The sequence below is a fragment of the Haematobia irritans genome, chromosome 2 (assembly GCF_050003625.1).
Source record: "Haematobia irritans isolate KBUSLIRL chromosome 2, ASM5000362v1, whole genome shotgun sequence".
Classification (NCBI taxonomy): Eukaryota; Metazoa; Arthropoda; class Insecta; order Diptera; family Muscidae; genus Haematobia; species Haematobia irritans.
In genome coordinates this window covers 226366497-226394122 of record NC_134398.1, presented here as the reverse complement: position 1 = coordinate 226394122, position 27626 = coordinate 226366497, and the positions used below count along the sequence as shown (strand labels likewise).

At 32.0% G+C, this 27626-nt stretch overlaps 3 protein-coding genes across 3 annotated transcripts in view; 1 reads left to right on the top strand and 2 right to left on the bottom strand.

Annotated features, from left to right (window-relative positions):
- Nucleotides 1–18481, bottom strand: part of cact (NF-kappa-B inhibitor cactus) — a 35169-nt gene extending 16688 nt beyond the window's left edge. Inside the window, exons 1-4 of the mRNA XM_075297678.1 lie at nucleotides 18306–18481; nucleotides 16724–17820; nucleotides 14288–14465; nucleotides 13601–13805 (exon numbers count right to left, since the gene is read on the bottom strand). Of these exons, the coding sequence (XP_075153793.1) occupies nucleotides 13601–13805; nucleotides 14288–14465; nucleotides 16724–17673 (1333 nt within the window). The 5' untranslated portion in view covers nucleotides 17674–17820; nucleotides 18306–18481. The remainder of the gene's footprint in view (nucleotides 1–13600; nucleotides 13806–14287; nucleotides 14466–16723; nucleotides 17821–18305) is intronic.
- A 3106-nt stretch (nucleotides 18482–21587) lies between these two features.
- mRpL4 (mitochondrial ribosomal protein L4) lies at nucleotides 21588–22698 on the top strand. The gene is made up of 2 exons (XM_075297676.1): nucleotides 21588–22354; nucleotides 22414–22698. Exons 1-2 carry the CDS (start codon nucleotides 21675–21677, stop codon nucleotides 22631–22633), a joined length of 900 nt encoding a protein of 299 aa, XP_075153791.1. The 5' UTR covers nucleotides 21588–21674; the 3' UTR covers nucleotides 22634–22698.
- A 650-nt stretch (nucleotides 22699–23348) lies between these two features.
- Nucleotides 23349–26114, bottom strand: mEFG1 (mitochondrial translation elongation factor G 1). Its single transcript, XM_075297675.1, has 3 exons — nucleotides 25944–26114; nucleotides 23820–25840; nucleotides 23349–23745 (listed from the first exon to the last, which is right to left on the bottom strand). The coding sequence occupies exons 1-3, from the start codon at nucleotides 26013–26015 to the stop codon at nucleotides 23601–23603; spliced, it is 2238 nt and encodes a 745-aa protein (XP_075153790.1). The 5' UTR covers nucleotides 26016–26114; the 3' UTR covers nucleotides 23349–23600.
- Nucleotides 26115–27626: the final 1512 nt, after the last annotated feature.

Genomic DNA, 27626 nt, shown 5'->3' with positions numbered 1-27626 from the left:
GAAAAGTAGTGCTGTTTTCCTTCATACCAACAATGCTATAAAATAGGAAACTCAAGATTATATATTACTTCTGAGCAATATTGCTATTAAAATGAGCAATTATATCAATGCTATGTAGAAGCTGCTAAATCGGGACATCGCCCACAAAAATCAGTGCAGATTCGGTTGTTTTGAAAGCAGTTGGTACTGCCTCTCTCCCTTTCAATCCTACTGAAATAGTGCTCCATTTCTTGCTGGGTTTTTATCCGATTATGGAAAAATTTTTATCTGTGTCATAATTTCTGGTTAGTTCCCAAGAACACTTTGGCATAGTTACGTAGATTAAACAGAGAAAAATAATACTGGCGTTGGGAGGTGTGGTCATGAACTAACGTCCTTTTCACTCTTGGACGCATATTTAAGGAGTTGAAGCTTTTCATATAAAAATTTGAATTTTTCGAGCATATTCATCGAAATTTTGATTTCTTGGGAGTGGTCGCTATAGGACGCGTATTTAAGGAGTTATGGCCAAAATAAGTTTTTCATATAACTTGAATTTTTCGAGGATTTTCAAAATTTTCAAAATTTTAATTTTTCAAGCATATTCATCGAAATTTTGATTTTTTGGGGGTGGTCACGAAATGCGGTCGTTTTCGCTATAGGAGTTATGGGTCAAAATAAGTTTTTCATATAAAAATTTGAATTTTTCGAGCATATTCATCGAAATATTGATTTTTTGGGGGTGGTCACGAATTGAGGTCCTTTTCGCTCTACGACACATATTTAAGTAGTACTAGCAAGCCACAATACTAAACCATGTCCATATCAGATCAGAATCTGAATGATATCATTTTCCCACCATCCCCCAATAATTGCAACGGTTAGGTTAGGTTAAGGTTAAAGTGGCAGCCCGATTAAGATTGAGGCTCACTTAGACTATTCAGTCCATTGTGATTGCAACGGTTATGTTCATGTCTAAAATTCCTTACAATTCGACTTTCACATGTTAACATTTTTTTTTTCGTTTCCGAATTACTGTGCATCATTTGGTTTTAAGCGTGACTTTATACCACAGAATACCTCAACGAACGCCGTCACCACACAATGAAATGTTGGCAATGAAAATCCCCGCGCTAAAATGTTTATACATACACTCCATCATCATCATCATTATCATCATCGCTGTCTTCATCGACGGCATCATAATAGATACATGCATATGGTGTTAACACTGCCAATGTTTGTTAGGAAAGGAGGTCGAACACCTTATGACCGGTAAAACCCCTTGATTTACTGCCAACAGAATAGGTTGGAATATTTATTGGGGAAATTTTGTATATGACTGAGAATCCTTAAAGGAAAACTTTGAACTTTCAAGCATTTTCCATTTTATAGAGAAAGATCTAAAGAAATACAGCATAAATGATGTTTAACAAAATGATGCTTGGTGGATGGAAAGGTGATGACATGACAGTGCTTTAATTAATATATTGGGTGGGTATTTCCAAAAAAAAAAAAAAAAACACAAAATCGTTCACTTTTTTATTGTTTTTTGTTTTGTTTGTTTGGACTCGTGTTTTAAGCCGCAAACCAGTATTGGTAAATCAAAAGTGTGACTTCAAAATCAAAATACTAACAACAAATAATAGGAAACCCTGTTTAAAGCAACAAAAAAAAGATGCCTATTTTAATGTTTACCATGGGCAAGTGGTTAAGTTATATTTTGGGTGGTGATAGCACTTTAAATCCAGGGTAATAATTTTGCATATCGCAGAAGAAAAAAACACAATTTTACACATTAAACATGATGTATGAGTGCATACGGTTAATACCTTATTTAAGTCTATCATTTGATAAGTGAGACACTGAATGGAACGGACGGTCTTCTTTTTTCGTTCAGACTTTGGCCTCTTGACGTATGGATTTCCCCATTCAACGTATGAAAATAACTCATCCATTATGGTATACAACTGTTTAAAATGTGCTCTTACAGATTTATTGCTGATTATGTTGTGGCTAAGAAACAGAGTTTTAGCCTTACATACAAATATGTATAGTCAAGTGTTTTTGTTTTTGCCATATTTCAATTGGCAAAAACCCTTGATTCATTTATTGTTTTATCAACTCTTAATATTTGTGTTTTTCCCATATTGGTTTTGCGTTACGCTACAGTTTTTATTTTTAGTCTCTGTTTCTTATCTTTTTAGAAAATTTTTACTGAATGAATTGTTAATGTACAATAAAATATAGCGTCGCCACTCCGTTACCAGTCATTCATCATAATCATCATCATCATCATCAAGAGTTCAATGTATTATAGCAAACGATGACACAATGTAACTGTTATTGTGGAACTTTCCGATCAGATAATGATTCCTTTTAAAAAGATTAGATTTTTTACAGAAATCTGATTTAAACAAAAAAAAAATTAACTCCATGGGGAAACCCCTTTACTAAGAACTTTATATTTATTTTCAATAATTTTGACTTTGATGACTATTAATCACGGTATCAAGACAGCGTTTATTTTTAGTCAATTATTACATCTTAACTTCTACTAGAAATTTCGTATTGATTTTAGTTAAAAAAAAGGGGGGCGGAAATCAAACAAAGACTTAAAATGAATTTTTTATTGATCATTACGATTGTAATCGATTTAATGCTATTTAATTTATCCTTCACTTTTCTGCCAGAAATTTGGTATTGATTTATGTAAAAAAAATGGTGGAATCAAAACTAGAGGTATGCACGTGAGTAATATTTTGCTCACGCACACTCACCACAGAGAAATCTTATTCACGCACACTCACGCACGATATTTTTGGTAGGGCTCATGCACGCTCACGAAAATAAAATTTGTACTCACGCACGAAAATCTTTTTAATGTCGGGAATCACGAAAAATGTCGTGACTCACGAATAATTTTATGAGTGATTTACCTATAGAACCTGACTGAAAACATGAGTATGGTTAAAATTGAGTGCGTTATAAAACTCTTACCACCAAGGATGTCACAAAAATTATAAATGAATTCAACTCGTAAGTATTTTATGTTCGTAACCGGGATTATTTTCGTGAGCGTGTTTTTCGAAAATTCGTTACTCACGCACACTCACGAGGATATTATTTTCGTTTCTCACGCTTACGCACGACATTTGGTTGGTTAATCACGCACACTCACGCCGTTGCTGTCAGCGTGATTAACGACAATTTTGTGTCACATGCACACTTCTAATCAAAACCATGACTTCAAATTAATGTTTTATTGGACATTTTAATTGTAATCGATTTATTGAGGGCTTATTTTATTTATAAAATGCAATTTTTTATTGTAGATTAACAAAATTCTTAAAAATTGATTTATTTGTCTGTTATCAGTTTCAATATATTTTTTATTTTAATTTGTTTTATTTATTCTTTCTTTCCTAATTCAACCCATTTTCATTTTAGAGCTACGTTAGCTAACAAACTTTTAAACCGTACTATGGATATATCTGCCATCTTGCCTATATATCCCATATGCCAGTTAGGAATTTAACGGCCGAAGTTGTTTCAGTTAACGTTAATCGGGGAGAAGATATTTTCAATTTATTTTCTGTTAACTGGCAGATAAAGCCAAAAGAAACTACATGAAAATTGTCGTCAGTGTCATTTCATAGTACTTCGTATGTTACCTCAAGACCAATTCTCATACTAAATGCCAATATTCTAATTTATTTCAGTTTATCCTAAAAATAACTACTTGAACCCACCGTGGTATAATGAATGGTGTTGGAATTTTAATATCTGAGCTAACCTTTATTTATTTATCCACAAAGTAATACAAAAGCCTCAAAGGCCAAAAAATCATATTACATAGCTAAACAAAATACCTGAATTATAGAAAATAATTAAATTCAAAAATTAAAAAAAAATAGATTACCTAAATTACAAAAAAAAATCACTTAACCATAGTATATTCGACTCCCCAGCTGATCACAAAGATATATCCAATTATCCGTGTTAAAGCAACACAAAAATAGAAAAATAACCAGTGTCAACCGAAAAAATTCCAAAAGCATTATTAGAGTGTGAAAATGTCGGTAACTCAATAGGCAAATAATTCCAACCCACGATATTTAGAGTAGAATATCATGTAGCAATTTTGTACAAGCTATGTGTTTACAGCATGCTATGTTATGTTAAATATTCATTAAAGATTCCAATGTATCACTGCCAACTTTTTCGATGTATTCATTATCAACGCATTGTGGACACCAGGAAAATTTTATAAAATATATAAACCAGTATGCATGCAAAAAAGGAAGATCAATACTACTTCATCAATTTCTATGATATTTACTACTAATATTAAAATCTGGTCGTATATCTACTGAAAAAATTCTATTCCAGTATGAATCATTTGTTTTTGTTTTTTTTTCTCTTTCGGAGATTGTATAAAATAACCATTACAAAAGCTTAATTAATTGTTTACAGTTTTTGTTATTAATTTTTATAAACATTTTTTTTTCATATTCATTTAACCAGCATTCATGTCAGCTAGCAGTAGATATCAGTGACATAGTGCAGGGAAATCCTAATTGACTAATAGTGTACGTCAGAAATAATAACATGTTCAGTCACGCTTTGTCCATAATACCGACAGCTAAATGAAACGAAGTAATGGAAGTTCAATTGAATGATCGTGTTGAAAAAAAAGCATACAACGCTTATGAAATTATCTGAAATATTTGAAATTACAACGGTATCTATAAAAACAAAAGAAATGATCATGTTTATAAATTAAGTGATGAAGCGAAGATGAGAATACAGCATTATAATCCCATGTAATTTATTATTTAATGTTTGTTGATTACGCTACTAAGAAGTCGTCATTTGACGAACTTTTACAAAAAATATCACAATGTCTTAGAAAAGAATGCGATGTAGCTAGTAGAGCTCGATAATCGGCCACGAATCGGCCTTCGGCGTCAAGAGCAGCGTTGCCAATTTAGCTTTTTTCCCGCTATATTTGGCTTTTTTTGAAGACGTTTAGCGGGAAAAAAATGCATTTAGCTTTTAGCTTTTTTTCTGGCTTTTTTTCATGACCCTTTTAGCTATTTTTGGCTTTTTTTATTTTCGACATGTTCCTATTGAAATATGGATAAAACTTCGTTTTTATCTGAATTGTGAAATGTGAATTGCTTTGTACACTGAACAAATATTTTCGTGAGGCCGAAGATTTCATGTCCTTAAAATATGAACGCGAATTTTGGTTATAAAGCATTGGTGAATTCCTCTTATATAAACTGTTTTCCTTGTCCAAAAGCCGATAAAGTCGTTTTGTCCTTATAGTTAAGTGATTCAACTTACAAATGGGTATCTTTTCATGAAACATGAAATAGGCTTTAAATATGTGGAGTTTTTGTATCTTGACCACAAACCAAAATAGCGTTCAAAAATAGAAGAGGTTTTTTTTAACATTTTATTTTAAAAACGTAACATAGAATAATTTCTACTTAAAGTCGAGTCTGAATATGGAAATTTAAGTTGTCGTTAGCACGTTTTTAAAGCATGATAGCTCATGAAGAAAAAAGCTGAAAAAAAACGAATAAATTCAAATTTGACTTGGAATCAATACCAAAATCATTAGTGTACAAAATCTTTGGAACCGAACATAGAAATTATATAATAATAATAAATAAATTAATAATAAAGTTTTGAATGTGGTATTATTTTTTTTTAACATAAAAAAATGCAATAAAAAAAATCGTAGTGATAAGATCAAAACAAATCTGCTATTTATTAATGGAAAGGATTTACATTTACGAAAATTGGACAACAATAGGTTTGTATGGAAAATTTTCGAATAAAAGTTATTCAGTATAAACTTGCAAGACAGTTAGAATGGGTTTTATTCTCTTGGGTAATATTAGGAGAAGTGTACACGTTCACGACTTTATCATTAATTCAGTTAAAACGAAATATATTGATATTTTCTAATGCAGTTCTATGTGACATTGTGCAATATATCGCATATTGGACTTGTTGATGATTAACTAGCTGATAATCGCAAGTTTACTGGGAAAAAAGGTTTTACTAGGAAATATAAACGAAGGACTTCCAGTAAAAATTTGTGATAGTAATCAAAATGTATCGAGTACGCAAACATAGCTAATATAATATAGATTTTCTTACAGTCTCACAGAAATGAAAATAAAATGAATACAATTAAAATAATATGAATTTTAAGTGAAATAAAGCCATTAAGTTTGTTAAATTTCAATCAAAAATGTGACTTTTGATACAAAAAAAAAATTAGCTTTTTTTCTAGCTATTTTTTAACATTTTTTTAGCTTTTTTTGGCTAGTTTTTTGAACAAATCTAGCGGTTTTTGGTGAAACAATTCTGGCAACGCTGGTCAAGAGGCCGATTAACCGAAGCCGAAGCTTTTTGAATAATTTATTTTATATTGAATTGTGCAAATGATGAATTTGTACAAATATAACGTAAAAAAATAAAAACAAAAAATCCTTTTTTTGTCATTATAATATCAAACTACTGGACTGTATTACCTTTTATTGTTGCATTTATGCATTTGTTGAAAAAAAAAAATATATTATAATATTGAACTATATACATATTTATACTTATTATATACACGCATATGTTCTCACATTGTCATAACTTGAATTATACTTTATTCATAGTTAGTAGTCCGTTGTAATTTACATATATAAATTGGCCGCTATATGGCTTCAAATTACATGATGAAAATAAAAAAAAATAAAAATAAATAAATAAATAAATACAACACACCAAATTTCTTTAATTACAAATTTGAGGAAAATAAACGGTTTCGGCTTCGGCCGATTTTTGCCTTTTTTGCCGAACATCGGTTTCGGCAAAAAAACCCGCTTCGGTCGAGCTCTAGTAGCTAGCATACGCTCGTAGGCAATTGAAATTTTGAGTATATTTGATATAATTTTAGCTCTTCAATATTGGCTTAACTATTTAAACAACGTGAACATATTTACCTATAATAAAGAAATAAATATGTATTTTCAAAATATTTCGAATAGATAATTTTAGAATTTTATAACATTGCCAAGAAAATATGAAAACAAATTATGAAGCTACATCATATAAAGAGGAAGTAAACGGGAAATGAAAATCATAAACAATCTGTCGAAGGGGTTTATGTGGTGAAAATAGGGAGTCCGTTGGTAAGGTCATTGAAATGAATGAAAATTTATGTGCATATTGATGGAAATTTCAAATCTAATATTTTTGAACACATTTCCATATAAAAAAAAAATAAAATATTTTTAATTCTTTCGTATTGATAATTTTAGAATTTTGTAATATTGCCAAAATATATAAAAACAAATTATGAAGCTATATATAAAAGAGGAAATCAACGAGAAAATGTTTTGCCAAAATATTACATCATAGAAATGCATGCCAGCACTGAAAATAATTTACAAACAGATTATAGAAGGAGTTTATGTTGTAAAAGTAAGCTTGCAGATTACTTTAAATTTTATTATTTTTGTAGGGGGGACATGTCAGTATGTATTGAGGGAAATTTCGAATCTAATATTTTCGAATTTCGATTCAATGCGGAAAAATAATAAAAGTTCATTGGAACGCGATTCGCAAGGACCGCAAGTTTTAGTTCATTCTAACCATAGTAAAGAGAATAAAGAAAAATGAAGATATATTAGAGGTGTGCACGTGGCACGAAATTGTCGTGACTCACACGTGAGTCGTGAGTCACGCTTATGTCAATGGAGTGATTAACAAACCAATATGTCGTGCATGAGCGTGAGTCACGAAAACAATATCTTCGTGAATGTGCGTGAGCAACGAATTACGCTCACGAAAATAATCCCGCTCCCCAACATAAAACGCTTAAAAGTTAAATTCATTTGCATTTTTAGTGACACCTAGGATGTTAACCCTTTCACTACCGATGTCCCCTTACAAGGACATTCGAAAAAGAGACCAAAATTTCCCACTTATTTTCCATTTATTTCTCGATGTTATTTTAAAGTAGAGGCTTTAATATAAATAAGTTATTTTCTTAAACTTCTTTAGCAATAAACGAAAAATACGAAAATTTGAGACAATTTTTCTACAGTATGTTTCTAGTAAATGGACATTCATACGAAAACTATAGCTGATACTTTTTCGGCTTTTTTGTATTTTTTCTCACACTTTGAATGCTATTATAGGCCGAATAGCGCTTATTTTCGTAAGGCCATTCGGTCACAATTCAAGAATAAAATTTTCAGAACAAGCTCATATAGCTCTTGAAGTAATTGAGGTAGGTTTTCAAAATGACAATTTTTGTTCTACATACAAGTAAAAACAGAGGAAAAATTAAAGGTTTTTACATTAGGTTTATTTCGGTAGTGAAAGGGTTAAGAGTTTAATAACGCTCAGACAGACACGTCCCTCAGGTAAATTATTCATAAAATTATTTCGTGAGTCACGACATTTTCGTCCATGAGTAAAGTTTTCTTTTCGTGAGTGTGCGTGAGCACACCTCTAAGATATACATAGTGACTTGAAACTTAAGTGACTTTAGTATCATTAAAAGTTTGACTTCTGCTTTCAAATGCCATATTCCATGACATTAGAAATTTGTGCTTTTTAATTGTAATAGAAAGGACAACTTTTTTATTTCCTGGTTATTATTTTATTACCTTTCAAAAAATATATGTTTATATTTTTAAACTATAAATAGGGTCATTTTAATAACCCTAAAATCATTATTAACGTATTTATTTGTATTCAATTATGACACTAATTTTCGTAGTAATTAAATCATTCTAAGTATATCTTCAGAACAATTGAATATAGTAAATAAAATGCTTTACCGTCTGATAAACATCTTTTGATTCGTTGACGTCGTTTTCTACTCTGTTTTTTTTTCTTTGTTATCTCTTAATTCAAAATTTTTACTTACTCACTACTAAACAATATAAATTATCGATTAAATTGCTTTTTCCCCATACAACATAGGACAAGTTGAGGAGGTTCCCTTATCTGTCTATAATTATGGGGAATGCCCATGTTCAAAACTCAAGTTATACACAAAAAAGATAACAAAATTTAATTAAGAACTAACTGCACTAGTATTAGCCTCTCTTGTTCAGTCGTTTACTGGAATAGCCGTATCATCCAGGTTATTGAAGGCAGATAAGAGCCGATAACAATTATCACAAAATTTAAAATGCTTTTGCTAGACAGGTTATTTATCATGTTTTTTTTTTTTGCTTGCCAGCATAAAACAATTAGCACAATAAATATTTACGAATATCAGGAAAACCCCTAAAGGGAAATTTATAAAATGTGAATACGATATTGGCAAAAGAAATGATAACGTATCATTCGTATAGAGTTGGCTAGCACCTGGTTCAAGTAGAGAATTATTAAAATAAATCATTGTAGGGATCTGGCGTCTAAAACATTTGGTCACCAAGCTAAATTATCGCATTTTATTTACGCACACAAATTGAGTGTTGTGATAATATATACTAATTGGGGAATTCATTTGATTTACATAGGCAGCTTGTGGCATTACGTAGAATTGAACAATTTTATATAGCAGCCATCCTAGGGATTGCAATCAAAGCTAAAAAGTGTTTTTATTCGGTCGTTTTGTAAAAAAAAAAACGAAATCAGAAACCAACATTACCGAGAGGAGATAAAGACGTAAAGACGTGAATATTTTACTTTTGTTAAATTTAAGACAATTTAGAACCATTTAAGTTAAGGTCGAATAAAATTTCTAATGTCCAAAACAAAATTAGGGGCGATCAATCGTAATCTCTATCTTTCGATAGGCAAAAATATTTGCCGCCAAGTATGCCGTCAATAGTAAAAGTTATTGATGGATTTTCTGGTCACACTCATATCATCGGAACTTGTCAACATTGCTATCATTAACAGCAACATCTCACCAACATTATCATCATCTTCAGATATCAAAATTGTGGGGAACCTAAATGTTACAAAAACAATCGAATGGAATTGATTTCATTTTTTTATAAACATATGTTGTACGTGTGTGCATATGTAATGAAGGGTATTTATGTCCACCTATGTCGATAGACAAACGGTTGTTGTAGTTAAACAATGTCTCTCGGGCTCGTTGTTTTTATAAATCGCATTCGAATTAATTTGTATTTCTTCAAAGATATTATTATGACGGTTTTGCAAAAGTTGATATAAACGTCGTTTGTATGACGCTGCCAATATTGTCTCACCGTCTGTATGTAAGTATCTTTTCTACATATTCAAATATTCACAAGTTTATATACATACATACAATGTGGCCCATGCATATTCACAACGATTCGTTGACTTGCCCATCTTCAAACCATTCCCATCACCCTCTGCTAGTCACGGTCGCCCCCTCCATTTCAGTCGTCTTCAACGCCGTCACTGACTGCCATACAACAGCAACAAATTTCAATGTTTCTGTATTTTGTGTGTGTTTTTGGGAAAAACCCAAAATATTTTTATATTTAGCAGCAAACGGCAGAAAAACGACCAAAGCGACACACAGAGGGAGAAGAGACAACCGAAATGGCAAAATGGAAAAGCAAAAATAAAACAAAAATACGAGACGGCAAAACTAAAATTAAACGAAAAGGAAAACGGCAACAGAAGGGGCGTCTATATACGGCCGCCTTGGGATGATGTAAAATGGAAATGAACATTTTATGGGACGGAAAGAAAAACCCATGTGGGGGTTTCAGTGTTTTGCGTTTAGTAATTTGCGAAAGTGAGTTTGGTTTTCCTTTCTTTCATCATCATATCTAGGAAAATAACTCCCCTTTATAGCTACAGGTTAAGGAAATGTGGAGGTTATATTTTTATTTCACAAACAAAGACATTGCTAAATATAATAACACTAGCAAACGAAATATATACAATAGTATATATTGAAAGTTTCCCAAATAGAAGGTCAATATATATTACGAAAATATGAAATATTTCATTACTTCATTCTCATTTTCTTTTCAATGAGTACTCACAAGAATTGTATCAATTAGCATTAACAAACTTAGAATATACATTAGTTTGTTGTAAAGTGTAGTCAAATGAAATAGCCTATTCTAAAAATATTTTCCACAAACACGCAAGTGGAAGATGAATAGAGAAAATTTTCAATGAAAAAGGCTTTCAGATTGAAGACATACATACATAGCAAAATAACCATTTACAATGATTTTTAATTGTATCAATGTGTTTGGTTTTTACTATTATTATTACCATATATGACTTCGCACGAGACATTTGTATATCCATGTAAAGGTTATAAACAACAATAATTGAGTGGTTCGAATGTATTTCTATAATATGGCCAATGACCTTCTTAAATAAGTTATTTTGATTTAACTAGAGGTTGTGAACCAATAAAAATTACATCAGTTAGTTGTTGCCAGCTACTACTACAAGTTTTGATACTGGTCCAATACTAACAGATTTATGAAATTTAAAACAAAATATATTAAAAAATATATATAACTGAAATTAAAATCGGCAATTTCGTTAGAATACTCAATTAATATTCTGAAGGTGGGTATACATCAAGTGATATTTTATTTTTAAGTTAATTTCTTTAATTTAATTTCATTTTAATGTGGTGCAGTGAGAGGGTTTAGCTCCCACCATATTAAAATTTTGAGAATATATATTCAGACCAAAAATTATTCAATATTGTATTTTTGTTAAACAAATGGGATGAAAACTTTTTGGCATTTTTCCGAGACATTGCATGCTATAGCACCCCGAGTCATAGTCATGTGCCGTTATATAGATAAATTATTTATTGAATGACGTCAAAGAAAATGTTCTGTTCTCTTTAATATATGTTAATGGCAAAGTATAACCAAACACATATGTACATATATTGCATGAATATACGAGTATTTATAAACAAAATTCAGAAAATTTTAGTGCTAAAAATGTTTTACACTAAATAAACAAAGTTTCCATACAACAAAAAAAATAGAAGGATCTCTTTCATAACTTGCAATAAAATCGGGGATTGTAGAATTTTACTACGCGCTTGAAATTTGGAAGTTTTTTTTTTTCGTTTTAATTTAGTAAACTGTAACCACACTTCTAACAAACAATATATACACACAACAATTTTTTTTCTGATTCAATCACAAAATTAATTTATCCAATCAATTTTTTAATCGATGCAATCAAAAAACCTTAATTAATTTTTTAATAATGAACGTAACTATTTTCAATAAAATTCTAACTGACTTTGTATTTTTAGTTTGATTAAAAAATTGAATTGTTTGAAATAATATTTTAATTCAAAATTCCATCACTATTTTAACTGACCTAATCTTCCGAGTTTGATTAAAAAGTTACCCAGCAAAAAAAAAATTGGAAGTGGTTCTCAAGGCACAACTTTAAAAGAACTTCCAAAAATGTGCTCCGAAAGATGTTCTTTATTTTAACTGTACAGGAAGTTCATTTGAGTCAATTTTTCTATAACACGCTTTTTTCATATTTTTAATGGGAAATTTATTTTTATGTTTAAAACAGATTAAGAATTAATAAAATGGTACAAATTATTTAAATTTAGCCGAAAAAAATGTTAAATCCATTCTAGGAAAATTGCAAATTTTTGAAAATTTTTGATAACAAACGTACCAGACAAGCGTTATATACATTAAAATCATAAAAAATTTTAAAAATTATTTATTTGTCAAAATATCACAAAATTTCTTAATTCACATCCAAAACACTGAATTCGACTCACATCTTAAGATGTGATGCAAATACAGTGCAGCGGCTGCTGAAATGCTGGACATCCGTCCTATGACAAGCCCATGTTAAATTCATCGCTTCTGCGTCAATTTGGCACCACTTCCGGATCCAAAAAAGAACATTTTCACTACTTTTTTGGCGATGCTTTTTCGCTGGGTAATTGTATCATTGATTTTTTAATTAAATATTTGAAAATGTTCAATCATTGACTTAATTAACTTAATGTTTCTATCTTGATTAAAAATTTAATTGTATAAATTTATTTATTTTTTGAAAATTTGTTCAACTTCAATCAACTGTTTAATTGAAAATATTTTGGTGATATTTTTTCTGTGTAAGAAACATTTTGTGAATTACTGTATTCACTTGGTGGTTCACATCAGCAGATACATATATACATAGTATGTATAATTTTGTAAAAAAAAAGCAGACATCGACTAATCGGAAAATTCTACAGCGAAAAAGTTCACCCATCCGCATCATACTATCTGCAAATGTACTAGATCGAAATTCTATTTTTAAAAATTGAAATAATTTTTCTCTATACGCTATTTGTTGTTCGAAGGCAAAAAATTAATGTCTATGACTATGGCTAGCCATGAACAGCAGCGGTAAGATGCCAAAATCGAAAAATGTACAAAACCAAATTTAAAATTTTCTTTAAGGTGGACGGGATGTCTGCATATACATATTATAAATATTGTTTTTTTTTTTCTATTTAGAACACTATAACCAACAAACTGATGATATCATATATGTGATAAGTAGTATTTGTCTTTTTAGTTTCAACAAACCTATTGAGATAAGATTAATAAAATATGAACAAAACACTTACCATCGTAGTTACGTATTTCCAAATCTGAAGGTAAATGGGCATATTTTACATAGGAATTATCATTGGAACGATGGCCATATTGTCTGTGGGCTTCATTAACTTCGGAAGCACCGATTGACATGGTTAAAGCTCTTACACATTGTTCTTCGCCCGACATACAAGCGAGATGTAAAGCTGTATTACCATGACGATCTCGTACTGTTGGCTAAAAAAAAAGAATTCGGAAGGAAAACAATAACGATTAAAGATAGATACATACATACATAAAAATTAATACATATTGTATATACATAGATATGTCTGATCAAGTAATTTTTCAGTAAAAATTGATAACTAAAATATTGAATAACAAAATTGAGCAAATAACAATGAAATGAAAGTCACAACATCGCGATTTTCTTAGATAAACAAAGTACTGTCAGTAAACACTTGTGACCAATTTTTAGAATATGTATTTTGATGACAGGTCTTATATCTAAAAAATTATTATATGCCTACTATTATATTAGTTACGGATAATTTTATATACGGAGAGAACAATTATTTTCATAGATTCTTTTACTTGTATTTGACCTAGACATTTTTCTAGAGAAAAATATTGGTGAATAAATTTATTATGATTCACCCACGTCATGATAAAAATTATCGGTGAAATTTCTATTTTCTTGAAATATTTGTAATCCTTACCTCTGCTCCTGCTATTAATAGCATTCTTATAATTTTTGGTTGTGCTGTTAATGTGGCCAAATGTAATGGTGTTTGAGCTTCATCATTCTGTATATTGAATAAACAGGGATGAGGAGCCATGCGTATTAAAGCAGCAACGACATCTACATAGCCTGATATACAAGCCAAATGTAATGGTCTGTAAAACAAAAGAAAATAAAAAAGTTACATAGTTACTAAAAAATTTCTTATGAAAGGACACGATGAACAATAAACATCCGAATTTATTTACATGCTATGCTCCCTATATACCATATCGTACACAACACACGTAGTCATTAAGGCAAACACCTGCTTTAAACCAAAACGTGAGACACCTGATATGCTAGGACTAAGGAATTACAGTTTCCTGTTGTTTTTCTTTGTTGGATTAGTTTGCCCTTTTGTTGTTAATTTGTTTAAGATCTAAACTGTGCGCTATTCTAAAGCCACAGTCATAAAACATGCCTTACATAGAAACCTGTGCGACTAATTTTGGGAATTTCTGCGGATATTTACTATGTTAGAATGCAACAGGTTTTTATGATGCTAATATTATTTGTATGATTTTAGTTAGGTAGGTCGGATAACGTTTCTCAATAGCTAATCCCATGGAAGAAAATAAAAACAATAAGATCTGATTTACAGTTTTCACGCAGGTAGGAATTTATTACATTTGGGTTTACATCTTAAACTCCCATAAAAATACTATACTGAAGTGTTTAAATCATTTCTAGATAGAATCATGTGTCTTACATTTCACTTGTAAAAAGGAATGTGAATTTAAAAAAATTCATACTGAAACCCCTAACTATTCAAAAAAATTATAAGCTATTAAAAAAGGCCTCAGAAATTTCATACTGAAACCCCTAACTATTCAAAAAAATTATAAGCTATTAAAAAAGGCATCAGAAAATTTGGGTTTCGAAACCAAACTCCTAAGAAGTACGTACCATTGAAAAACTTACTAAAATTGATATTTTGAAATTTATTACTAATACCTATTGAACCCTTGGAGTCTATTTTGTATAATAGAAAAATCAAAGAAAAACATAGAGGATCTCCAAGTCTTAGGTATTTTTTCTCAAACTTGACTACTCACCTATTAAGAAGTCTTCTAAAAGCAAAATATCTATTTCTCTATGATTGTGATATAAATTCGAAATTATGGACAATGATACAAAGGGTCATGGTTACTATCCCAACTTCGGCCGAACGCCATGTGTATTTGAGCGTGATTTTATCTACTCTTAATAATGATAATGACACTTCTGGGTCTATTAAAGCTTCTTTAAGTGGTTTCACACCATATAATCCCTTTAAATAGAGGGAAGTTCATCTCCTATGGTATCACAATACATTTGGTACAAAGGTCATTTTTATGTTATTTCCTTACGGTGTATGTGGCAGTGAACAAAAAGTCGATGGTTAAGTACTTACTGGCATGTGGATATATATGCTAACTAAACCTAGGTTACGGTTTTAATTTTCTCCCAGCGAAAAATTAATCAAGACGGAATTTTCCTCTTCAGTCAAATTAATCAAGAAGACCTAGACGTACGTAAGTACTTACTGGCATGTGGATATACATCTAGCATATATATCCACTAAACCTAGGTTACGGTTTTAATTTTCTCCCAGCGTAAATTAATTAAGACAGAATTTTCCTCTTCAACCAAATTAATCAAGAAGACCTAGACGGGTACAAAGATCAAATGTGTACCCTAATTCATTTCATATGAGTTTTTATACTGCAATTGTCTTTATTGGCTTTCGATATTGAGATATTCGTGTTCTTTGGATTACAGCCTTTTATTTCGTATGTGGCATTCGATTAAATCGAATTTTAATTGGGGAATAATGTATTATCCTACTGTATCAAGAATGTACCTTCCTCCAACAAAGGTTGTTTCATTTTGAATGAATGTAGCTCTGAGCTCTTTTTAAATCAAAGATAGCGGCTATTCTTAAAGTCCAGTCCGAATGCGATACACAATTTTAGACCGCACCTAAAATTGTAGTTTGTCCATGTTTGGAGTTGATGTTACACATCATGATATGCTGCTAGTGCTTGTTACAACCAAAATTAGAAGTTTAAGTACACCTAACAAGTTTTGGGTTTTTCCCCGTTTCAGGATAGACCATAAAGTGTACGAGTAGTTATTTATAAAACCTTAACCTTGGACATTTTGTTTTGACCCCTAGTTTATAAATAGGAAGAGAATACGTCGAGATAGTTTTTTTTTTGCAATGGAAATACTAATGCTTCAAATGCCAGTCATTAAAAGACCCCCACTTGTCTTCTTCTATAGAGCCATATATTAAAAAATCTAATGTAAATTCAATCCACTTCTATTTTCCCCTCAACAAATATACAAGTAAAGGTCAACTAAGGACATTATTTAAAATATAACTTACGTATCTCCATCATCATTCTGTTGATAGTAATATTCCCAGGCATTCGATGGAGTTATATGGGATGGTACACTACTATTGATGGCGGTGGGAGCGGCGTTTGGTGTTTGTTGTTGTGGCGTCGTAGCAGATGATCCAGCTGCTGCATGTTGATAATGCTGTTGTTGTTGTTGCTGATAAACGGTGGGTAATGATGTGGTCGATGGTGATGTGGGAGGTTTTTGTTTAGTAGATCTGGTTTTTGGTGCATCTAAATTATTTAGATTATTTGTACGGTTTTGTTGGGGGGCAGATGTGGTATTGTTGGTGGCGCTGGTTCCCGCAGGAGAGTTTTGCAAACTGAGATTGCAAAACCATTCCGACATGCCAGCATCAACATTGTTTTTGAGAAGCATTTGTTGTTCGTTGGGTGCTGTTGTTGTTGTTGCAGATGACTGTTGTGAATGTGTGCCGTTTTCGTCCTCAACTTCGTCAATGCAACCCGAATCCAAGTTGGAGATTTCGTACTGCTGCTGTTTATGTTGATCCAGAGAATGTGAAGAATCAGGTCGAATATTAAATTTTTGCAAATCACCACTTCCGCCGACAGCACCGACAGCTTCTTCACTACCAATAATGTTTATCGATGATGATGTTTGTGGTCCCGAAATGAAGCCCGAGTCTGTTGCTTCGTCGGTTGTGGATTCCAAGAATTTCTTTTCACCTCCTTCTCCGATAGTTGCAGGTATATCCCCCTGGTGTTGTTTATTTGTGGTATTTCCTTCTGTCAACTGACCGCCAAATGTTGACGTTTGTTGCTGTTTACTGTTACTTCTTTGAAGATCTGATGCCAATGGTTGTTGTAATTGATCTGTAACACCACCACTACTATCGCATTTACAATCGTCTGCCACTTCCTTGCTATTGTTCTTATTATCACTTGACGACGACGATGACGGTGTTGGTTGCCACATTTTGTTGCTGTATTTTGTCTATGGTGATTATTTTTAAAAATTTATTTTGCACTTCTTGCAATTTGAATATTGTTATATTTTTTTTTGTTTTTAATGCCGTTTTTAGCAATTATTATTATTTTTTGTGATCTTAATTCCGCAGACTATCTACAATGAAAAACAGTAACGATCGTACAATTATAGGAGATGGCAATGGAAATATTTTTTATAGCACGGTTGCACAAAAATAGTAGGAAATGAAAAAAACTATTAGTTTTCGATAATAAAGCAAAAGTGCAACAGAAAAAATTAAATTTCTTATCAAAATAGCAACTAAAATATTCTAATTGCTAACTATCATCATCCTCTATAATTATGGTATAATTTCCACACTTTATTAACGCGTAAATGGAAAATGACACTTGTTGTTATTGTCTACACGATACTCATATACCAAATACACTTGCACACTTGGTATACATGAATTTTTTATAACACAAAAGAAGGCAGAGCGGAATAAACCAAAGTTTTGTAAGTATTTTTATACGAAATCACAAGTCAAGCTTTTTATTTTATCACGCAAAACGATTAACAACAACAACTTGATTATGATTTTAGTATTTTAATATATAATATTAGTTGGTTTTTATTACTTTGACGGATTATTAGTTATGATAAAAATCTTCCATTAATTGATTTTCAACTTTTGGGGAACTCTTATTATAATAATCGTAGATTATTTAACACAAAAGATTTCGCGATTTGATTATACTCGCTTCCGAACTGTCTCACTGTTTCGTTCTGATTGGTTGTCTTTCTTCGAATGAATTTTGTGATTTGTCTAAACCCTGAATAAAATGTAAGCAGTTGCCATAGTATGGCCAGATTGTAGGTAATTGTTTCACAACAAAAACCGGGTATTATAAAAAATAAAACCTATGTCGCATACTGTAAAATTTGTCCACATTGAAGTTCTCCATATAGAACATATAATATTTGTTTCATTTGTTTTTGATATAACTAGGTTTTGCCAAAATTTAATGCTTGAATTATGTGCGTAAAATTGTATTAAAATGGATATTTGCTCCGCCGACAATGGGGCAACTCTGTTTATATGGCAAATTGGTTGTGTTCATAAACTGCAAGTCTTTACTTTTATGCCAGTGTTGCTAATATAAAACGAAAAAATGCTACATTTCAAAAACTGCAACAAACTGATTTAATATCAAGTTTGGTTTTCGTACTGAAAATCACTTTTTCGCGGTAAGATTTTTAATATGAAGTTAATACAAATAAAAGAAAAAAAAACGAAAAAAGAGACAGAACATACACTTCAATTAAAAAAAACATATGCTTCAAAATCTATTACAAAAACAAAAACCAAATATAGCAACGGCCTTAAAGTCCGTAATTTTTTCACGGTTACATTTTTTGATAATTTTAAAACATAAACTTTTTCAATTGTTGCCTTGTGCCATTCTCCGCAAAGTTTTAGTAGAATCTAACAAAAAATGTTCTGATGTTGTACTGCTTTGATTTATTTTAAGGCGGGTATTAAGTTTGGGTTTAGGAGATAAAATCTGCATTTGTTCATGATTACTTTTCTTTATTAATCCATTAAGCTGAGTACTATGTTCAGTTTTCAAGCTGAAAACCATCTTGTTTTCACGGTTACTTTTTTAAATTAATTATCAATATAAAATGGTTCACAATCAATTCCTTAGATTTTTTCCATTCATTATTTCACTTTATAAAAATATAATCGTCTTCATACAGATTTTTGTACTTTTAATTTTGTGTTTTTGTGAAAAATACGAATATAGTAATCACCTTTATATATAATACCCCTGCCCTGGTTTACGAATTCGCAAAACGCAAAATTTTCCTCAATTGCTAGTTTCCGAATCACAATGAAAAATAATACAAAATATTTACGTAAAATTTTGCGTTTTTCGAATTCGTACATGGGAGAATATAAACATTTTGAAAAGTTGCTTTGGGGTATTTCCCATCAAGTTTTAATAAAATTTGCATCAAAGAGATAAATAAAACATGAAATTTCAGAACTATTTTTTTAAACTCTTATAAATTGGATATTTCCATTCAAAACGAATTTTTTGTTTAACATTATTTGTTACGATCTGCTGTTTTTATTTAAATAAAATTGAAACTAAATTGATTGAGCAAATGTCCACTATTTTGATATTCATTCTACAATTTAGTTCCATTTTTAGTTAGTGTCACTTAATTGAAAAATGTTTTAAGTACAAAATCACATTTTATTGTATATATTTTTTAATCCTTTCACAGTCACCATTTGTCGTCAAGTGATAATAATGTGCAACTTTTAGAGAATAACTTACAACTCACTTCGTACCTAAGCGGATATCTCGAATGGTGTTTCAATTTCAAACGCAGAAATGCAACTAAATCTTGAAGGCTGGGATGTATAAAGGTTCACAGTATTTGCTTATCTAAAGAAAATTTTAGTAACAACAACGTCCTTGCCTTTGTTTATCTAAAGAAAATTTTAGCAACAACAATTTCCACAGTATTGTCTATCAACAACATGTAAATAGTTAAGTCAAAAGATATTATCTCCATAGATAAAATCTCCAACTCAATTAAACTACCTGCACCTGGTTATCTGAGTTTGCGCTCATCGCTGTTTTCAAATATCTCATTGCGATACCTTGACGACAAAGATAACTGAGCTAGTTAGCGCCGCGCACTAAAGAAAATTTAAATTTTGGGAATTTATGGGGTTATTCTTCATCAATGGTTTGTGTTTTCATAAGGCTCGCACAAGATGATTTTTGTGGGTATTTTCTAAACAATGGATTTTTGATGATTTTAAGTCATATGATGGGAAATGAAGAAAAAAAATCCAATTGCCACCAAATGATGATAATGTGTTATTGAGAAATATGGAAAATAGCTTTATGATGCGACTGATAGAATTTGTGTTTTATTAAACAACATATATTATCCATAAAGGAGTGCGCTTGTAGTATTTGATATTGGATAATACCAGTTTTAAGTTTTTTTATGTTTTCCATATATTTAAACAAATGACCACATTAGCAGCATTTGGTGACAATTGGAAAATGACTTTGATCAGCGGTAAATCCCAAATACCTCAAAAAACACACAATGTCAGAAAATTAACATATGATATCTGTGTCAACGTATAATGTAGTCAATAGAAATTGTCTTCGTAATGAGATAGAAAAAAATATATGTCACTACATATCGAAAGTGTATGGCATTCAAAGGACACAGGATCTCAATATTCTCGATCGTCGTAACCTTGATCCTTTCCTTATTCTAAAGTCAACAATCACATTAATCTTCAGACTCCTTACGAAAATATTCGAAGTGAGAAGCGAGAGAATTCGGGAGATTCGCATAATCAAACGACTTTCTCCAGGTATCCAGGTACATAAACATTGGAAACACGATTTCAAATATGTTTTCAAAGAAATTATTGCTAGTATGTTGTATTCTATTGTGGAGGGTAATGTCTGTTTTTTGCTGAAAACGCGATTTTCACAACAATTTCTCATCATGAATATTAGAAAAAAATGTTTGAACAATTTTTAAATTTATCGTTTTTCAAATATTTGTTTGGGTTGTCCATATTTTATTCTTTTTTTTGTTGTATTTAAAGATAGTACTTTCCAGAGTATTCTCCAATCGTTTATATATTGACCAAAACAGCCCACTAAAATAAACAAAATTCTATTTTCAACACAATTTCAATGATTTCGTCAACATTTTGCACAAACCATTTCAAAGGGTATTGAAGGTCAACTAGAATTTGTATTTATTGTAGTGCCATCTGTTGGTAGTTTGGCAAATCCAAAAATATTTGATTGTGTAAAGATACCTTTAGAAACAATACTAACTTAAAATGTCAAAGCAAGTGTGATTTTCATTAAACGTCAAACGGTTTATTCGGAATTGTGAAATGTCAAGCAAATAGTTTTACCTGCATCTGGTACAATAATATTTTAGTGAAAATGTTAGGTTTATTGAATAAAGCAAAGTTGATTCTTGTGCCGGCCACCAGAAGCAATTCCTGTACCACTAATCTTCGATTACCTAATGAAGATTTCGTTGCCGAAAAGAAGGAAACTCCAGTAACACCACCACAGCCTGGGCCAATTATATTGGTACCACAAACATTTAAAGACTTTTCCCCGGTGAATCTTAAAGATTGTCGCCAAGCATGGATAGAAAATGTTGATGCAGTAGAAGAGCGCAAATTGGGTTTGATCGAATTGCACCCAGACATTTTTGCAACTCAACCAAGGGTGGATGTAATTCAGGAAAACATTGAATGGCAGCGAAAATATCGTTATGTAAGTTTTGCCCATACAAAGACCAGAGCAGAAGTTCGTGGAGGCGGACGTAAGCCTTGGCCACAAAAAGGTGGTGGAAGAGCACGTCATGGATCGATCCGTTCCCCATTGCTCAAGGGTGGTGGTATTGCACATGGTCCACGATCCCCAACCACACATTTTTATATGCTGCCATTCTTTAAACGGGTAATGGGTCTGACATCGACATTGAGTGTTAAATTAGCTCAAGATGATTTGCATATTATCAACGATGTAGAAATTCCCAGCAAAGATCCCGAGTTTATTAAGGATTTGATTAAAGAGAGAAATTGGGGTCCTTCGGTATTGATTGTCGATAAGTATGTATACCATGAAAAAGAAATCGAAAATGTATTTAAACATTTAATTTTTGTTACAGAAATGCCGAATTCCCCGAAAACATTTGCTATGCAACTGATTCTTTGGGTTATGTTAATCTGATGCCAGCTTTCAGTTTAAATTGTTATTCAATGTTAAAACATGAAACATTGGTATTGACTGTTGAAGCTGTAAAACACATTGAAGATCGTTTGCTTTTCCAAATGCATCGTACAGACGCATTTGCCAAGGGAGAAAAGTTCAAATTGAACCAAGTTTAAGAAGAGATGTGCTTTGGTATAGATTTATAATAAAAGTTGTTAAATCAAATAGGATACATTAAAAATGTTTTCATACCAGCAACGATTATATTTGGAAAGTATTGCAATGAATGGAACAAGAATTAGAAACCTAGTGGAGAAATGTTCTATAGCGCCTAACTAGTGGATAACTTTCAAAGAAATTGGAGAAATTTTTGTGTTACTTTTTTTTTTGGCAAATTTAAGAGCATGGACATTTTTAAATAGTTGCCGAGTATGTTTTGCAGAGCAGACGCTTCCAGGTAATTCTTGTAATTTAAAAAAGAGATTTTAAGTATTATGCTGGAACTTTGTCGTCTTCTTGATATCGGAGATTTAAATACTTCACCTATGGATAATAGAGACCCTAGAAGAGAAAAATTATTCAGTTCAGGGTTGCCAAGAGATATAGCATGTGAAGTTTTCTTAACTTGCATTGGGAATAAACTCTAGAAACGAAGGGGTTAAGTTTTGTCAGACCGAACATCTTTTTGGTGGTTGAAGAGAGGCCCAGCAGATTTCAAATTGTCCAAACAAACTGCATAGAAGAAATGCTTCCTCGGAATAGATTTACAGGGTCCAAAACAAAACGAATCTGTGCCAAATTGTCCCTCCATATTTTTCAGACCATTTTCCAATGTTTTCACTATCGCAAATTATATGGTTCCCTCGAAATTTCCCAAAGAAAAAGAAATCGTTTTTACTTTTGTTTCTTTACTATTTATCACAGTTGTACAAAAATGTTTAAATTTATTTAAAATAAAATTAGAATTAATGAGCTGCTAACATATAACGTTCTCCAAAGTAATTCCGTAACCATTTTCCATTGAACGAAATTTGGAAATTTTTGACTGATTTATCGGCATATGAGAACGAGCTATAATACACATGTAGTAATAGAATATTCGACTTATGGTTAACGTAAAGTAAGATGGGATACGATGGAGTCTTAGTTTTTCTTTTTCTTCTTGTCTGTCTGGCCCAACCCTTGTGATTCTTGATATTGACGTACAATTTGCTCTTGTACATCTGGTAAACATGGTGAATAACGGGAATATTCCATAGAGAATTCTCCTTTTCCTTGAGTGCTTGATCTATGATGATGAGTTATGAAAAGTAAAAACTCAAATATATTAGCTATTAAAAGGAATTACCGTCAGATACATACCTCAACTCGCCAGCATAACCAAACATATCATTTAAGGGAACCTCGGCATAGACTGTGAACCATCCTTCATTACCATCGGTACCCGTTATAATACCATGTCGCTTACTTAACTGGCCCATTACAGCACCTTGGAATTCTTCTGGAGCTGTGACCTCAACCATCATAATAGGTTCTAGGATTTGCCATGATCCATTTTGGAAAACTTCTTTAACTGCTCCATGTGCGGCCAACATAAAGGCCAATTCACTGGAATCCACAATATGATGACCACCATCTTGTAAACGGAAACGAATACCTGCCAATTTATGACCCGATAGCATGCCTTTAAGAGCCATTTCTCTGAAACCCTTTTCCACACCGGGAATAAATTGCTTAGGAACATTAGTACCCACTGTTTCGTCTACAAATTCTAATAAAGTGTTTTGATTTGGTGGCAAGGGCTCCATTATACCAATGATCCGGGCATATTGTCCAGAACCTCCAGATTGTTTTTTATGGAGATAATCGAATGTGCAGGGTGCAACTAGAGTTTCTCTAAATGCTACTTTGGGTTTGCCCAATGTCACTGGACAATTGTATTCTCTTTCCATTCTCTGGGCGTAGATTTCTAAATGTAATTCTCCCATACCGGATACCAAAGTTTCCTTAACATCATTGTCGAAGTAGAAATGGAACGTGGGATCTTCTTTGGTAAATCTGGCAACGGCTTTGGCGAAATTATCTCTGTCTTTTGGATTGTTGGGTGAAATTGCCATGGAAACAACTGGGTCAGGTACATAGATGGATTCCATAGATAATCCATCTCGGGGATTTGTGGTAAATGTATCACCGGAGGCACAATCTACTCCAAACAAGGCGAATATGTCACCAGCGTATACTTCGTTGACATCTTCAAGATTGTTTGAATGCAGACGCACTAGACGAGCCAGGCGAACCTTGCGATTGGTTCTGGCATTGAAAATGGTATCACCCTTACGAAGCACACCTTGGTAACAACGAAGATACGTTAACTGGCCAAATCGACCAGCCTCCAATTTGAAAGCTAAACCAACAAAAGGGTCTTTGCCATCACGAGCCGGATTTAATACAATGGATTGCGGTTCTTTGCCTTCTTCCTCAATTAGAGCTAGATTCTCTACTTCACCGGGATTTGGTAGAAAATCAACAACAGCATCTAAAAGAGGTTGAACACCTTTGTTCTTCAGTGCAGTACCCACGAGGACAGGGGTAAATGTACGCTTAATACAAGATCTTCTCAGAGCCGCTTTTATATCGTCCTCGGTTGGAGTTTTCTCCTCCAGAAACATTTCTCCCAAGGTGTCATCAACATTTGACAAATGTTCAATTAGTTCCTGGCGTCTTTCCGCTGATTCCGTGCGCATGTCTTGCGGAATTTCATCGTACCTTATTTGAGTACCCAAGGCACCTTCAAAGTAGATTGCTTTTTCTCCCACTAAATCTACAATGCCTTTGCAATCGCTTTCCAAACCAATGGGCAATTGTATAAATGCAGCATTGTGATTCATTTTAGACCTCATCTGGGAGAGCACTCGGTATGGATTGGAGCCCATACGATCAAGTTTGTTAATGAAAGCCAAGCAAGGGACATTGTAGCGTTTCATTTGCCTATTTACAGTAAGTGTTTGACTCTGAACACCTCCTACAGCGCAAAGCACCAATACGGCACCATCTAAGACGCGCAATGCTCTTTCCACCTCCACAGTGAAATCCACGTGACCAGGAGTATCGATGATGTTAATGTTGGTATCTTTCCAAAGAGTATAGGTGGCGGCAGATTGAATGGTGATACCACGTTGTCTTTCAAGTTCCATGGAATCCATTGTGGCACCAACATTGTCCTTGCCTCTGACCTCGTGCATGTGTGCAATGCGACCGGTATAGAAGAGAATACGTTCCGTCAACGTAGTCTTTCCACTATCTATGTGCGCTGATATGCCGATGTTACGGATTTTCTCAATAGGTTTGTGTTCGGCAAACTTCAAATGGGTGCAATAGCTTTTCTGTAAGATGTAATTGGATAGAGAATAAGACAATTTACACGGCTAAAATTACATAACCTCGTCCAAGTTTTCCTCAAGAAATTTATCAATGAAAACTACTTACATGACTTTGGTTCTTCAGGTTATTTAAACGTGAAACCAAATTACTCGTAACCAAACGTTTTATTAACGTCATTTTGCTTTGATTTTAATTGAAAAAGAAATATTCCAAGATTTTCAGCAAAGAAACCACCGAACACACCAAACCCAATACAATCCAACAACGAAAGAGAAAGAAAACAGCTGATAAAATGTCAAAGTGTTTTCGGAGTTGCAGTAGTTGCCATATTTCTACATATGAACATAGTTGAAATCAGAGTTGCCATTTTGGTCCCATCGGACCAAAATTGGCCCAAACAATCATTAAATTTGAAATTTGGTCCGATGGACGGACAAATGGAATTTGGTTGATATTGGTCCATTTTCGCCAAATCGAAAATTTTTCAAAATTTTGAGAAAATTTTCTGTAGAAATACAATTTTGACACAATTTTTGCAAAATTTTGTACAGAAATAAACAGAAAAAAATGTTATAGATAGAAAATTATGCAAAAACTTTGTAAAAATTTTATATAGAAATAGAATTTTTCGTAACTTTCTATAGAAATAAAATTTTGACTAAATTTTCTATAGAAATACAATTTTGGCTAAATTTTCTATAGAAATGAAATTTTGGCTAAATTTTCTCTAGAAGTGGAATTGTGACAAAAATTTCCTAAATAAATGAAATTTTGACAACATTTGCTATAGAAATAAAATTTTGACAAAATTTTCTATAGAAATAAAATTTTGACAAAATTTTCTATAGAAATAAAATTTTGACAAAATTTTCTATAGAAATAAAACTTTGCAAAAATTTTCTATAGAAGTAAAATTTGGATAAAATTTGCTATAGAAATAAAAATTTTATAAAATTTTCTATAGAAATAAAACTTTGGAAAAAAAATTATAGAAGTAAAATTTTGATAAAATTTTCTATAGAAATAAAAATTTGACAAAATTTTCTATCGAAGTAAAATTTCGGAAAAATTTTAACTTTTAAATTATATTAATTTAATTTGGAAAAATGGTCCGTTGGTACGAATTTTGGTCCAATTTTGGAAAAATGTCGGTCCAAAATAAAAATTGATTGTGGCAATGCTGGTTGAAATACACGGTAATAAAGCTAAAACAGCTTATTGCATTATATCAACATAAAATCACATTATATGCGTGGTTTTTAAAAAGGCAATTGTTTTTCTTTCCATCTTATCTCAGTTGGGTAAAGACCGGTATGCACCTCTAGCGGAAATTTCGTTCGCGCGCCGATAACACAGTTTTGGAATGTATTTATAAAATCGATAATAACGGCACATGGAATTTTCGTTAGCAATATGTTAAAACGAAAACACTTGATAAACATCCCGTGACAGTTGTGATTTATAAGAGATTTGTCATTTTATGTTAAGAGGTGCATACCGAGCTTAAGAAAAACTAGGCAATTTTCTCAAGGGCTATCATACCGTGCTTTAATAGGCCAAAATCGATTTGAAGGGAAGAGAGTGAACGATTTATGCGTCGTCCAGACTATAAGTTTTTCCGTACGAACTGTATGTGTTTTTAAAGAATCTTATGAGTTATTCCGTACGGAATGTCTGTGTTTGTAAAGAATCTTATAGTGTGGCTAATCGAAAAGCTATGAGTGGTGAATGGTGTAGTAGAATATTTTAATTAAAAGAAAAATTTTGATTACAACCGAGTTTTAAACT